Source organism: Schistocerca gregaria, chromosome 7, assembly GCF_023897955.1.
Source record: "Schistocerca gregaria isolate iqSchGreg1 chromosome 7, iqSchGreg1.2, whole genome shotgun sequence".
Taxonomy (NCBI): Eukaryota; Metazoa; Arthropoda; class Insecta; order Orthoptera; family Acrididae; genus Schistocerca; species Schistocerca gregaria.
In genome coordinates, this window is record NC_064926.1 from 98,266,985 (window position 1) to 98,280,631 (window position 13,647).

The 13,647-nt window shown below is 44.2% G+C and overlaps 1 protein-coding gene across 1 annotated transcript in view; it reads left to right on the plus strand.

Moving 5' to 3' along the window:
* LOC126281793 (myrosinase 1-like) overlaps nucleotides 1-13,647 on the plus strand; it is a 150,958-nt gene that overhangs the window by 24,082 nt on the left and 113,229 nt on the right. Inside the window, exon 2 of the mRNA XM_049981005.1 lies at nucleotides 4,726-4,859. Within this exon, the coding sequence (XP_049836962.1) occupies nucleotides 4,726-4,859 (134 nt within the window). The remainder of the gene's footprint in view (nucleotides 1-4,725; nucleotides 4,860-13,647) is intronic.

Below are 13,647 nucleotides of genomic sequence, written 5' to 3' on the forward strand. Positions count from 1 at the left end.
CTGCTAAGCCATGAGGGAATGACTTCCATGGTACTAGAGGGAGCTGTAGAGGGCAAAAACTATAGAGGAAGACAGAGATTGGAATACGCCAAGCAAATAATTGAGGACGTAGGTTGCAAGTGCTAACCTGAAATGAAGAGGTTAGCACAGGAAAGGAATTCGTGGCGGGCCGCATCAAACCAGTCAGTAGATTGATGACCCAAAAAAAAAAAAAAATCGAACGTGAGCAGGACTGATGCAGCAGACGTACCTCTCCCCCCCCCCCCTCCCCTCCTGCTCTACATGTAAACCAAACGGGGTACATAGGGGAAAAAAATTGTCAACAAAAATATAGTACTAGGACCACGTCGAAGGAGGGATAGCTTTGCCACACATGTAACTCTCACAGCATTAAGTCATGTAAAAAGGAAAAAAAAAAAACTTGTCACGGCACTATAAGAACTGGCCTTAGACTTCAAGCACCGTAAAGCAGTAAGCAAATATTCCGAAGACCAATCCAAAATGTGAACACGTACAATGGCAAATGGAAAAGCGAGTTGCACATACCTGATGATAGTGTAGCCAGCAGCATATTTATGATGAGATGCTACTCGTATCTGCCAGTGCTACATAACTAGGAAGTATGAGAACAGACGTCAGCGTGTGAGCCTGCACACCTCCCTGAGAATAGTGACTAGTCTTGAGATGTGCAACAAATCTCCTTCACGACTCAGAGAGTCATTTCATTGGCTCCAAGAAACCGCGGGAAAAATCGTATGCAAACTGAGAGTTGAGGGCAGGCACCGAGGATTAGCGGTCCAGAGCTGCTTTCCAACGGCTTTTGTCATATACCCGGCACCGCCTGGGTCGCAGCCACACCAATAGAATCGTGCTAAAGTTAATTCACATTACACGCCCATGAGCTGGTGCCTACAGACTTATTCACACGAAACGTACTTGTACTCGTTATAATGATAGTATCAGTAGATGTACTACCACGAATCCGCCTCTCACATATCGTTAGAGGTACAATAACAAAATGTTGTTGATGACAAATAAATAATCAGAAGGCTAATACTTTCGGCAGGTTAGGTAGCAGAGTCTACATGCACAGCGAAACTTTATGAAGTCGATGGTACGGGGAGGGAAACGTCTTGAGATAAATATGCAGTAACTTGGGTCATGTCTGCCGTCGTGATGGAACTCATTAAGAAAAACATTTTGATAACGTGTGTAGTGTTACATTACGATCAGTTTATTACAAGACAGATCCATACGCTGTTTCCTACGAAGAAGAAAAAGAGCAATGATCAACCAATGTGATTTGTAGTTTTGCTTACCAACTTCGTAACAGTTACCGTTTTGTTGCTGTAATACATTTTTTTATAAATCATTATAGGCCCTGATTCTCTTTTTCTTAAAGTGGAGTATCAAGTTATTGCGTCCTACCATTGCCGGATAGTTCACAGCACTTACATATTCATCTAAAAATAGAAGATGTATTCGAATTTTAGGAGTCATAATCAGAAAATATGTGACGATCAGTTCCATCCTAGTATTAGCCCCCTACAGAAAAAAACATTTCTGACAGTTCTCGGCAACTTTAATATATCAGTCCCACAAACAACGTCTCCTATACGTATCGGGAAGGTAAATTCTATGCTATGTCCCAACCAATCAGACCCTTTAGAGCAGAAGCTTACATGTCATGTGCATTCTCACTAGAATGTTCCATCCTGATTTGTCCGTGACGAATCGGCAGTCGGCTGGACGTGCAACATAGAATAACACCAATCTGTAGACCATAATGCTATTGCCCGTTCCTCGTTGACCCCTTATCGGTCCAGTTTAGTGGGGATGGACGTGCTTCCACCCAGTCAAATCTACATTAATACTCCACATGGCGGTAAGCTGATACCATGTTAGTCTATCTTAGTAATTTTGTATATCTCCAACTTCGCTGTTAACAAGTAGGTCAACCTCTGGAACGCACGTTACTACGTTCAGTAATTAAGAATGTAGGGTGATAGTTCTGTAACCAGTTATTCGAACTGACTGTGAGTAATACTTTTTCCTCTTTGCACGTCATATCTGTTTGAACTGGCTGGAATGTTGTGTTTTAGATCTCACATCGACCTGTGCTAGTACTTGCCACCTCTCTCTTCCATGTGTCATCTTTTATGAATGTATGGTAAACACAGGACGATGATCATTCGTACCAACGACAGAAAACAAAATCTGAGTAAAAATGGAAGCACCTTCGACCACATAGTGTCGCTACGCTACCAACAACCTAATATACACCTGCTCGATACGTCACTCTAACCAGTTCCCCTCACCCCTCAATGTTTTTAATGCACCAGTAAAGCCTCTGGGGAACTTGACGCTTTTGACGGATTTAGAAACCATAAATAATAACCATGTCTTCCAGTCTTGATTCAGTAACGTATACCAGACCCCTAGCTGTAACAAGTCTGACGAACAGACGTTCATCCCAACTCTTCCGCATTGAGAGAGGGAAGAAACACACTACGTGATCAAAAGTATCAGGATACGTCTTTAAGTGAGATTTACACGCTCCTAAACATACCCAGGTCCACTGTTTTCGATGTGATAGTGAAGTGGGAACGTGAAGAGATACGTACCACACAAAAGCGTACAGGCCGACCTCGTATGTTTACTGGCAGAGACCGCCGACAGTTGAAGGGGGTCGTAATGTGTAATAAGGCAGACATCTATCGAGACCATCACAAAGGAATTCCAAACTGCATCAGGATCCACTGCAAGTACTATTTCAGTTAGGCGGGAGGTGAGAATACTTGGATTTCATGGTGGAGCGGCTGTTCATAAGCCATACATCACGCCGGTAAATGCCAAACGACGCCTCGCTTGGGGTAAGGAGAACAAACATTGGACGACTGAACAGTGGAAAAACGTTGTGCGGAGTGACGAATCACCGTACACAATGAGGCGATCCGATGGCAGGGTGTGGATATGGCAAATGCTAAGTGGACGTCATCTACCAGCGTGTGTAGTGCCAACAGTAAAATTTGGAGCCGGTGATGTTATGCTGCGGTCGTGCTTTTCATGGAGGGGGCTGGCAGCCCTTGTTGTTTTGCATGGCACCATCACAGCACGGGCCTCCATTTGATGTTTTAAGCACCTTCTTGCTTCCCACTGTTGAAGAGCATTTCGGGGATCGCGCTTCATATTTCAAAACGACCGAGCAGCTGCTCATAACCCACGGCTTGTGGCGGAGTGGTTACACAACATCCCTGTAATGGACTGGCTTGCACAGAGTCCTTATCTGAATCGTCTAGAACACCTTTGGGATGACTTCGCCGACTTCGTGCCAGGCTTCACCGACCTACATCGATACCGCTTCTCAGCGTAGCACTCCGTGAAGAATGGGCTGTAATCCCCCAAGAAACCTTCAGCACTTGATTGAACGTATTCCTTTGAAAGTGGAAGCTGTCATCTAGGCTAAGGGTGGGCCAACGCCATACGGAATTCCAGAGTTATCGATGGAGGGCGCCTCGAACTTGTAAGTTATTTTCAGCCAGGTGTCCGGATACATCTGATCACGTAGAGTATGTTGCTAGAGCATACTAATTTAATTACGAGGATTATGCAGCATTCCTTTGAAAATTAAATCTAGTTTATAAGCAATAATTTCTTAAATATTTTTACATCCAGTGGTCTATGACAGGAGTAGCTCACAGGATGGCAAGTAGAGCTGTCGTCGACTCTAGCTGATCCAGCGGTGATAGACGTGGTCTAGCACACCCGTCAGCAATGAGATGTGGACTGGTGGATGGAACAGGACTACGGCGATCCAGATGATTCAGTTACGACAACAGCGGTGGCCTACCACGCAAATCTTCCGTTGTCAGTATTATTTTTGGTTACCGGTCTCAATCCAGTGATTTCTTTATCTGACGCTAATGCGGAGGAGAATGTCTTGGATTGATAGAAGTGCGTTTCACATGCTTTACTATAATTCTTTGGAGCAATACTAACGTCTTCTTTATTGGAGCCTGTGTTAAGAATTTCCATGTAGATAACTATAACTGAATGTAGACAGAATATAGCTAATAAGCATCCCTCAGTCTTGAGTCTCAAGACATTTTAAGGCTATCTCTAAATATTATTATTACCTCAAGTGGACAAACTGCTGCTTTTCTGCAAGTTAACCGTTAACTGACAGCACAAGTATGTAATTGGCATAGAGTACAGTCGGCCAGGGTGGCCGAGCGGTTCTAGGCGCTACAGTCTGGAACCGCGCGACCGCTACCGTCACAGGTTCGAATCCTTCCTCGGACATGGATAAGTGTGCTGTCCTTAGGTTAGTTACGTTTAATTAGTTCTGAGTTCTAGGGGATTGATGCCCTCGGAAGTTAAGTCTACCTTTGTAATTGTATATTTCACTTTTTTTACTACATGTAGTTTAACTTGCCTACTAAAACATATGAAAGCAAAATAAGTAGAATGCCTGGTAAGATATAAGACAGGGCCTGATGGCCCTAATCGGCGCAGGTTAAATAAATAAATAAAATATAGCACGACAGTACTCCTGGTGAAGCAGTCTGGTTACAAATATCAGTCCATATCTTCTTCCTCCAGAAAATCTTTACAATACTGACTGTTGCGTCTTATATTTATAGAAGGGGTAATTACAGTACCACAAAAATAAGCTAGTACTGATGTGGAATCAACCATTAGGATTAATGCTGCGGTGCCCTATAGGTAAGGGCGAGAACATCTGGGATCGGATGCTGCACGAACATCCAGAGTACAGCTCCAACGGCGACAACGGCGACGTGGCCTGCGACTCGTACCACAAGTACCAGGAGGACGTGCAGATGCTGAAGGCACTCGGGGTGAGTCCTCTTCTGCGCTCGGGTGAGCGTGAAGTGTTTTCTTGATTACAAAAGTTTATTTCTGGAAATTCTTCTTGGTACAGATAAGCTGTTCGTTGAAAATGATATCTTAACTCACAAAGGTTTTTAGGGATACACTCCCTAATGTGCTCCGTTTGTTTTCAGCAGAACGCCTAGATAATATTCGATTTCTGTCCACGTCTTTGCTTCCACAGCATCTCGTATTCGTGCCGTAAGAGTTTCCACACCAGGTACTGGTGAACTGAACACTTTATCGTAACGTAAGCCGACAAAAAGAGTCAAGAGAGGTAATATCTGATGATCTGGTGGCCACGATGCTAGACTGTCTCTACGGATCCATCTGTCCGGAAAGATTCCATCCAAGAACTGGTTAATAGCTAACCCCAGAGAAGCTGTGCAAGATCGTTTTGGAAGACTACCCTCTCTTGAAAGTTCTTTAACTGAGGTGCAACGTGAAACTGCTACATGTCCAGTTGAATTGTTGCCGTAGCGCTGTGCTAAATGAAAAAGAGCGGTTCAATAATTTGCATTAAGCCACTCAACTCACTCACTTCGGCCTGCCCCTTATCTGTTGTAACATAATATGACATGTAGGGTCTAGACCCTACATATGTGGACATTGTGCTTGCTTACATTCCCAGGGATGAGAAAAGCCTTTTCATCGGAAAAACAAACTTAAGATAATCATTATCTTCATTGATTCTTAACCAGCATATTCCTAAAAAATGTGGCACATGTGAGCCTAGCATCTAAGGTCGAAAGAGTTGCACTTTCTATGCGTGGAAATGTATTCATTTGGGTAAAACCTGCACCACAGTGCTCTGAGGTATGACTGTTTCTCAGATTATACGACGCGTCGATTTCCGTGGAGTGTTTTAAATCGCTGTAGGCGCGGTTATCAGCAGTGTCGACACTCACGTCGTCACCACACTGCCAGTCACTTTAAACTTTTCATACAAACCTTCGATGCTCTTAACATCTGGGACATCTCGAGCATACGCACTTCGGAACTGTTGCTGAAGTTACCATGTTTTCTGAAACGTGAAAACACATTATGCTCTCTACTGCATTGATGCCATTGTGGTCACCGGAAATTCTAAATTACCCCTCTGTGACAGGAGAGAGGGAAGGGAGAGAGAGAGATCAGATGCGGCCAGAGCATATCTAGAAGTGTACCCAAAGGAAGTTCATGAGGTAAGCTACCATTTACAAAAGGCAAACAATGGAAATACATGTGGAAGTGCATCCAAAAAACTTTATACGTTAAACTACCATTTCACACAAATCGCTTAGCTGTATGTAACACAGTTATTTAGGAATAAGTTTTACAGCCAGGAAAAATGATACATCCGAGGGTCAGTCACATGAAAACCTTAAATAGTTTTTTAAATATTATTTTTTGTGCAGGAGTGGTACAAAGCTGTATCACTTTTCTACATAATCTCCCCCACGCTCAAGTCCTCCAGCGCTTACAAAGTGGATAAATGCCAACAGAAAAAGCTCTTTTGGGAATCCGCGCAACCACCCACGCACCACGTGGCGTACCTCTTCATCAAAACGGAACTTCTTTCTTCCCATTGCGTCTTTGAGTGGTCCCAACATATGGAAATCACTTGGGGCAAGGTTTGGTGAGTATGTTGGATGAGGAAGACACTCAAAATGCAGGTCTATGATTGTTGCAACGGTTGTACAGGCAGTGTGGGGCCTTGCATTGTCATGTTGCTCAAGGACACCTGCTGACAGCAATCCACGTCGCTTTGATTTGATTGCAGGCCGCCGATGATTTTTTAGTAGATCTGTGTATGATGCACTGGTAACAGTGGTCCCTCTAGGCATGTAATGCTCCAAAATGACGCCTTTTTCGTCCCAAAAGAGAGTCTGCATAACCTTCCCTGCTGATGGTTCTGTTCGAAACTTCTTTGGTTTTGGTGACAAGGAATGGCGCCATTCTTTGCTCGCTCCCTTCGTTTCCGGTTGGTGGAAGTGACCCAGGTTTCGTCCCCAGCAACGATTCTTTCAAGGAAGCCATCACCTTCTCCTTCAAAGCCCCGAAGAAGTTCTTCACAAGCATCAACACGTCATTCTCTCATTTCAGAGGTCAGCTGCCGTGGCATCCATCTAGCAGACACTTTGTGAAACTGGAGCACATCATGCACAATGTAGTGTGCTGACCCATGACTAATCTGTAAACATGCTGCAGTGACATTCAGTGTCACTCTGCAGTTTTCCTTCAGTAGGCCTATGGCTTCAACTGCTGCAATGTTCTGTTGAGTCACAACTCGTTGTGCCTGACCTGGACGAGGAGGATCTTCCATAGAAGTCACACCATTTGCGAACTTCCTGCTCCATTCTTAGATATGCTGCTGTGACAAACATGCATCACCGTACTGAACATTCATTCTTCGATGAATTTCAATAGGTTTCACACGTTCACTACGCAAAAAAATAACAGAACACTGTTTTTCCCTGGTGCAAGTCGCAAGTGGGGTAGCCATCTGTATACTGATACTGTGCCGGTATGTGTGCATCTGCACTATGCTGCCACCTACAGGCCATTCTGCATCATGTTTGTAGCACGCTTACCAACTTACAGGTAACGGCGCTAAGTTTCGATTTGGTATTACAAATTTCTGGTTTTCATTTGACTCGCCCTCGTACATGTTGAGATTTTCCGATTCTAGAAAACTTAAGCATGCCTAGGAGAGGACAGAGCGATCGATGTAATTAGTGGACAGATAACCGCCAAAAGTGACGTATTACACTGCCTGACGGACGGTGAAGCACTCAGAAGGCGTGGTCGGAACTCAATGTAACTTCGTACAGGTACATATCTTCATCGGGTATATACATGCGTTCAATAAGTAATGTAAAACATTTTTTTCCTGAAAGTAGTTTGTTTTAATTCAGGATTCCAACACACCATATTATTCCCCACTCTTTTGCCTTAGACATCCTGTTTCTCGACTTATCTCTGTTCAGTGCGACAGCCTTACATCACCTTACAGGGGGGACATGTATGCCCGCGTGCTACCACTCTACTGGTCGAAGTCGGAGCCAACGTCTTGCTGCATCAGTAAACTCCTCATCATCCATGCACAGCTCCTCGCAGAGTGTATCCTTCGTTGGGCTAACAGATGAAAGTCGGAAGGTGCCGGAACCGGCTCGTAGGTGGAATGAGGAAGAAAAGTCCAGTGAAGTTTTGTGGGCTCCTCTCGGGGGGCACAAACTTGCGTGTATTCTTATGATGTAGAAGTTCGTTTGCGACAAGGAACGCGTTGACATCGTTTGACCAGTTTCATGACGGCAGCACAATATACTTCAGCGTTGATCATTGCACCGTGAGGGAGGACGTGAAACAGAATAACCACTTCAAAGTCCCAGTGAACCATCGCCATGACATTACCAGCTGAGGATGCGGCTTTGACTTTGTCTGGAGGACAGCTGGTGTGGCGCCATTCTATTCGATTAGAAGTGATGAACCCATTGTTCATTGCCTGTGACAGCGTTCGACAAAAAACTGTAACGATGAACGGATGATCGTTCTTTCCTGTTTTCTTTCCTGTTTACGGTCTTCTTTTAGGCGGTAAGGATCCTAGCGGGCACACACCTTTGAGTTCCCCAACCGATAGACAAGTGTGTCAGCACTAGGTATGTTCAGTTACACAGCGAGTACCCGGATTCTGAACCTGTGGTCTAGGGGTAGCGTCTTTGATTCATAATCAAAACATCTTCGGTCCCGGGTTCGATCCCCGCCACTGCCTAAATTTTGATAAATAATCAGCATTGGCGGCCGAAGACTTCCGGCATAAGAAGTCAGCCCCATTCTGCCAACGGCCTTGTCGAAAAGGGCAGAGGAGCGGATAGACGTTCAGGGCGCTCTCTTGTCCTATGGGTGGGAAATTGCTCCTAAAGGCGGAAGAATCAGCAATGATCAACGACATGAGGATGCAGAAGTCAATGGAAACCACTGCATTAAAGACACGTAACGTGTATAAACAGGATAATGTTCTACGAGTCGGGGCGTGGAATGTCAGAAGCTTGAACGTGGTAGAGAAACTGGAAAATCTGAAAAGGGAAATGCAATGGCTCAATCTAGATATAGTAGGGGTCAGTGAAGTGAAGTGGAAGGAAGACAAGGATTTCTGGTCAGATGAGAATCAGGTAATATCAAAAGTAGCAGAAAATGGTATAACAGGTGTAGGATTCGTTATGAATAGGAAGGTAGGGCAGAGGGTGTGTTACTGTGAACAGTTCAGTGACCGGGTTGTTCTAATCAGAATCGACAGCAGACCAACACCGACAACGATAGTTCAGGTATACATGCCGACGTCGCAAGCTGAAGATGAACAGATAGAGAAAGTGTATGAGGATACTGAAAGGGTAATGCAGTATGTAAAGGGGGACGAAAATCTAATAGTCATGGGCGACTGGAATGCAGTTGTAGGGGAAGGAGTAGAAGAAAAGGTTACAGGAGAATATGGGCTTGGGACAAGGAATGAAAGAGGAGAAAGACTTATTGAGTTCTGTAACAAGTTTCAGCTAGTAATAGCGAATACCATCTCCACGAATCACAAGAGGAGGAGGTATACTTGGAAAGAGTCGGGAGATACGGGAAGATTTCAATTAGATTACATCATGGTCAGACGGAGATTCCGAAATCAGATACTGGATTGTAAGGCGTACCCAGGAGCAGATATAGACTCATATCACAATATAGAAGTGATGAAGAGTAAGCTGAAGTTCAAAACATTAGTCAGGAAGAATAAATACGCTAAGAAGTGAGATACGGAAGTTCTAAGGAATGACGAGATACGTTTGAAGTTCTCTAACGCTATAGATACAGCAATAACGAATAGCGCAGTAGGCAACACAGTTGAAGAGGTATGGACGTCTCTAAAAAGGGCCATCACAGAAGTTGGGAAGGAAAACATAGGCATGAAGAAATCATGGGTAACAGAAGAAATATTTTAGTTCATTGATGAAAGGAGGAAGTACAAACATGTTCCGGGAAAATCAGGAATACAGGAATGAAATAAATAGGAAGTGCAGGGAAGCTAAGACGAAATGGCTGCAGGAAAAATGTGAAGACATCGAAAAACATATGATTGTCGGAAGGACAGACTCAGCATACAGGAAGTGAAAACAACCTTTGGTGACATTAAAAGCAACGGTGGTAACATTAAGAGTGCAACGGGAATTCCACTGTTAAATGCAGAGGAGAGAGCAGATAGGTGGAAAGAATACATTGAAAGCCTCTATGGGGGTGAAGATTTGTCTGATGTGATAGAAGAAGAAACAGGAGTCGATTTAGAAGAGATAGGGGAGCCAGTATTAGAATCGGAATTTAAAAGAGCTTTGGAGGACTTCGGTCAAATAAGGCAGAAGGGATAGATAACATTCCATCAGAATTTCTAAAATCATTAGGGGAAGTGGCAACAAAACGACTATTCACGTTGGTATATAGAATATATGAGTCTGGCGACATACCATCTGACTTTCGGAAAAGCATCATCCATACAATCCGAAGACGGCAAGAGCTGTCAAGTGCGAGGATTATCGCACAATCAGCTTAACAGCTCATGCATCGAAGCTGCTTACAAGAATAATTTACAGAAGAATGGAAAAGAAAATTGAGAATGCGCTAGGTGACGATCAGTTTGGCTTTAGGAAAAGTAAAGACACGAGAGAGGCAATTCTGACGTTACGGCTAATAATGGAAACAAGGCTAAAGAAAAATCAAGACACGTTCATAGGATTTGACGACCTGGAAAAAGCGTTCGACAATATAAAATGGTGCAAGCTGTTCGAGATTCTGAAAAAAGTAGGGGTAAGCCATAGGGAAAGACGGGTCATGTACAATATGTACAACAACCAAGAGGGAATAATAAGAGTGGACGATCAAGAACGAAGTGATCGTGTTAAGAAGGGAGTAAGACAAGGCTGTAGCCTTTCGCCCCTACTCTTCAATCTGTACATCGAGGAAGCCATGATGGAAATAAAAGAAAGGTTTAGGAGTGGAATTAAAATACAAGGTGAAAGGATATAAATGATACAATTCGCTGATGACATTGCTATCTGAGTGAAAGTGAAGAAGAATTAAATGATCTGCTGAACGGAATGAACAGTCTAATGAGTACACAGTATGGTTTGAGAGTAAATCGGAGAAAGACGAAGGTAATGAGAAGTAGTAGAAATGAGAACAGCGAGAAACTTAACATCAGGATTGATGGTCACGAAGTCAATGAAGTTAAGGAATTCTGCTACCTAGGCAGTAAAATAACCAATGACGGACGGAGCAAGGAGAACATCAAAAGCAGACTCGCTATGGCAAAAAAGGCATTTCTGGCCAAGAGAAGTCTACTAATATCAAATACCGGCCTTAATTTGAGTAAGAAATTTCTGAGGATGTACGTCTGGAGTAGAGCATTGTATGGTAGTGAAACATGGACTATGGGAAAACCGAAACAGAAGAGAATCGAAGCATTTGAGATGTGCTGCTATAGACGAATGTTGAAAATTAGGTGGACTGATGAGGTAAGGAATGAGGAGGTTCGACGCAGAATCGGAGAGGAAAGGAATATGTGGAAAACACTGATAAGGAGAAGGGACCGGGTGATAGGACATCTGCTAAGCCATGAGGGAATGACTTCCATGGTACTAGAGGGAGCTGTAGAGGGCAAAAACTATAGAGGAAGACAGAGATTGGAATACGCCAAGCAAATAATTGAGGACGTAGGTTGCAAGTGCTAACCTGAAATGAAGAGGTTAGCACAGGAAAGGAATTCGTGGCGGGCCGCATCAAACCAGTCAGTAGACTTATGTCAAAAAAAAGTTTGATTGTGATCCGGCGATCACCTAGGATAAGTGTCCGGACGTTCCAACGCTGCAGAAGTCACAGGTGTATGCGGATGGATGGCACGCGGGAGGTCGAACATGTTCGAGCAACATTTTTGCGATGATCACAAATGCCTCACCCAACGACTGACTAACCGTGTTTTTATTCACTGCCAGGTCTCCACAGTCATTGGCATGCACTCATGAATATTTTCGATGCTCTGATTGTCTGTAAATAGAGACTCTCTGCTTGGAATGCACCTGCTTTACAATCTCCATTTCGAAGGCCACCTATCGAAATTTTACAAAACTATACGGTCTGCAAGGGGCATATATCCACGATGTCCCACAACAAATTCGTTTTTTCAACCGATACTGGCCGAGAAAAATATTGTGTTGCATTACAAACTGAATGCCCTACGTAAAGGATTAGAGCTGTAATTCTCTGTGTCACGTAGGACAGCGACCAGAGGGTATTATTCCTGTATGTTTTACGTGTTATTACAACGTGTTAGGTCTAAAAAGTGACGAGAACAGCATCAGATGTGGGGTGACCTCTGTGAAGAACACAGACGATTATGATGTTTGGTTTGTGGCGCGCTGAACTACGCGGTCATCAACAACCGTACAAAGTCCGAAGTTTTTTCACAGTCCAATTTTTCACAGTCCAATCTAGCCACTGTCACGAATGATGACGATGATGATGAAATGATGAAGATAACACAAACACCCAGTCCCTGGGCAGAGAAAATCCCCAACCCGGTCGGGAATCGAACCCAGGATCCGGTGATCCAGAGGTAGCAACGCTAGCCACTAGACCACGAGCTGCGGACGAAGAGCAAATATGTCTCTTACTCCTGTAAAACATCTCGTGTCACTTTCAATGGGGTTGTGTAGAGGGTATCGATACTGTCAAGCTCGTCGAACCCTGCAATATCAATTTGTGGGGCATTCGGATGTGACAGGGGTACGATGTTGGACAGTAGTCGTTGTGAAGTTTCTGGTGTACCACGTCTGATGACAGCAAGGAAGGACCGCTGCATTCTACATCGAGCACATAGAAACGCCTCTCATGTATCCGTCTGCCATCCGAGAGCAAGTATTTTGCTGAGTGTATTATCGTCATCCTGCACCATTGGTCGGAGGCTAGCAGCAACCGAACTAGCAAATAATCGTCCCATACATAGGCTGGCTGCCATTAACCACTGAAATGGCTCCGTTCGGAGTGACATGGCACTGTGGCGTGGTCCTGTGCTGTCACGGGTGACCATCGTCGTCAAGTGTTGTGCGGAGAGGTCCCGTTCTTCCACTGTCTTACGGAGGCGCAGCTGTACGTCATAGTGCGGCGAACTGTGAGGTATGACTTCACGACACGGCTGGTACTGACACAGACAACTCTGATGCCAGAGACATCCTTCGTCCTCGTGTACCTCTCACGCGACGGTATCGTGGTGCCGTTTTACAACAGGTCAAACCTCGTCTACACATGGCACTTATTCTATGAACTAATGCGTGATGTTAAGTCAGACACATTCCATATCAGTCACCAATATAAAATGTGTGGACCAGATCGGGTGTCAACTATGTCGCGATTCAGTATCCACGATTTCAAGGACTAGTTACGAAACTGTGGGCCATCTGCCCTCAGGAGGAGGATATAACTTTATTTGTTTATTTATTAATTTATTTTTGATTCATCAGTCTTCTGACCAGTTTCACGTGGCCCGCTAAGAATTCCTCTCCTGTACCAGCCTCTTCATCTCTGAGTAGCACCTGCAACCTACGTCCTCAATTATTTGCTGAACGTATTCCAATCTCTTTCTTTCTCTACATTTTTTGCCTTCTACAGCTCCCTCTAGTAGCATGCAAGTCATTTCCTGATGCCTTAGCAGATGTCCTATCATTCTGTCCCTTCTCCTTGTTAGTGTACTCC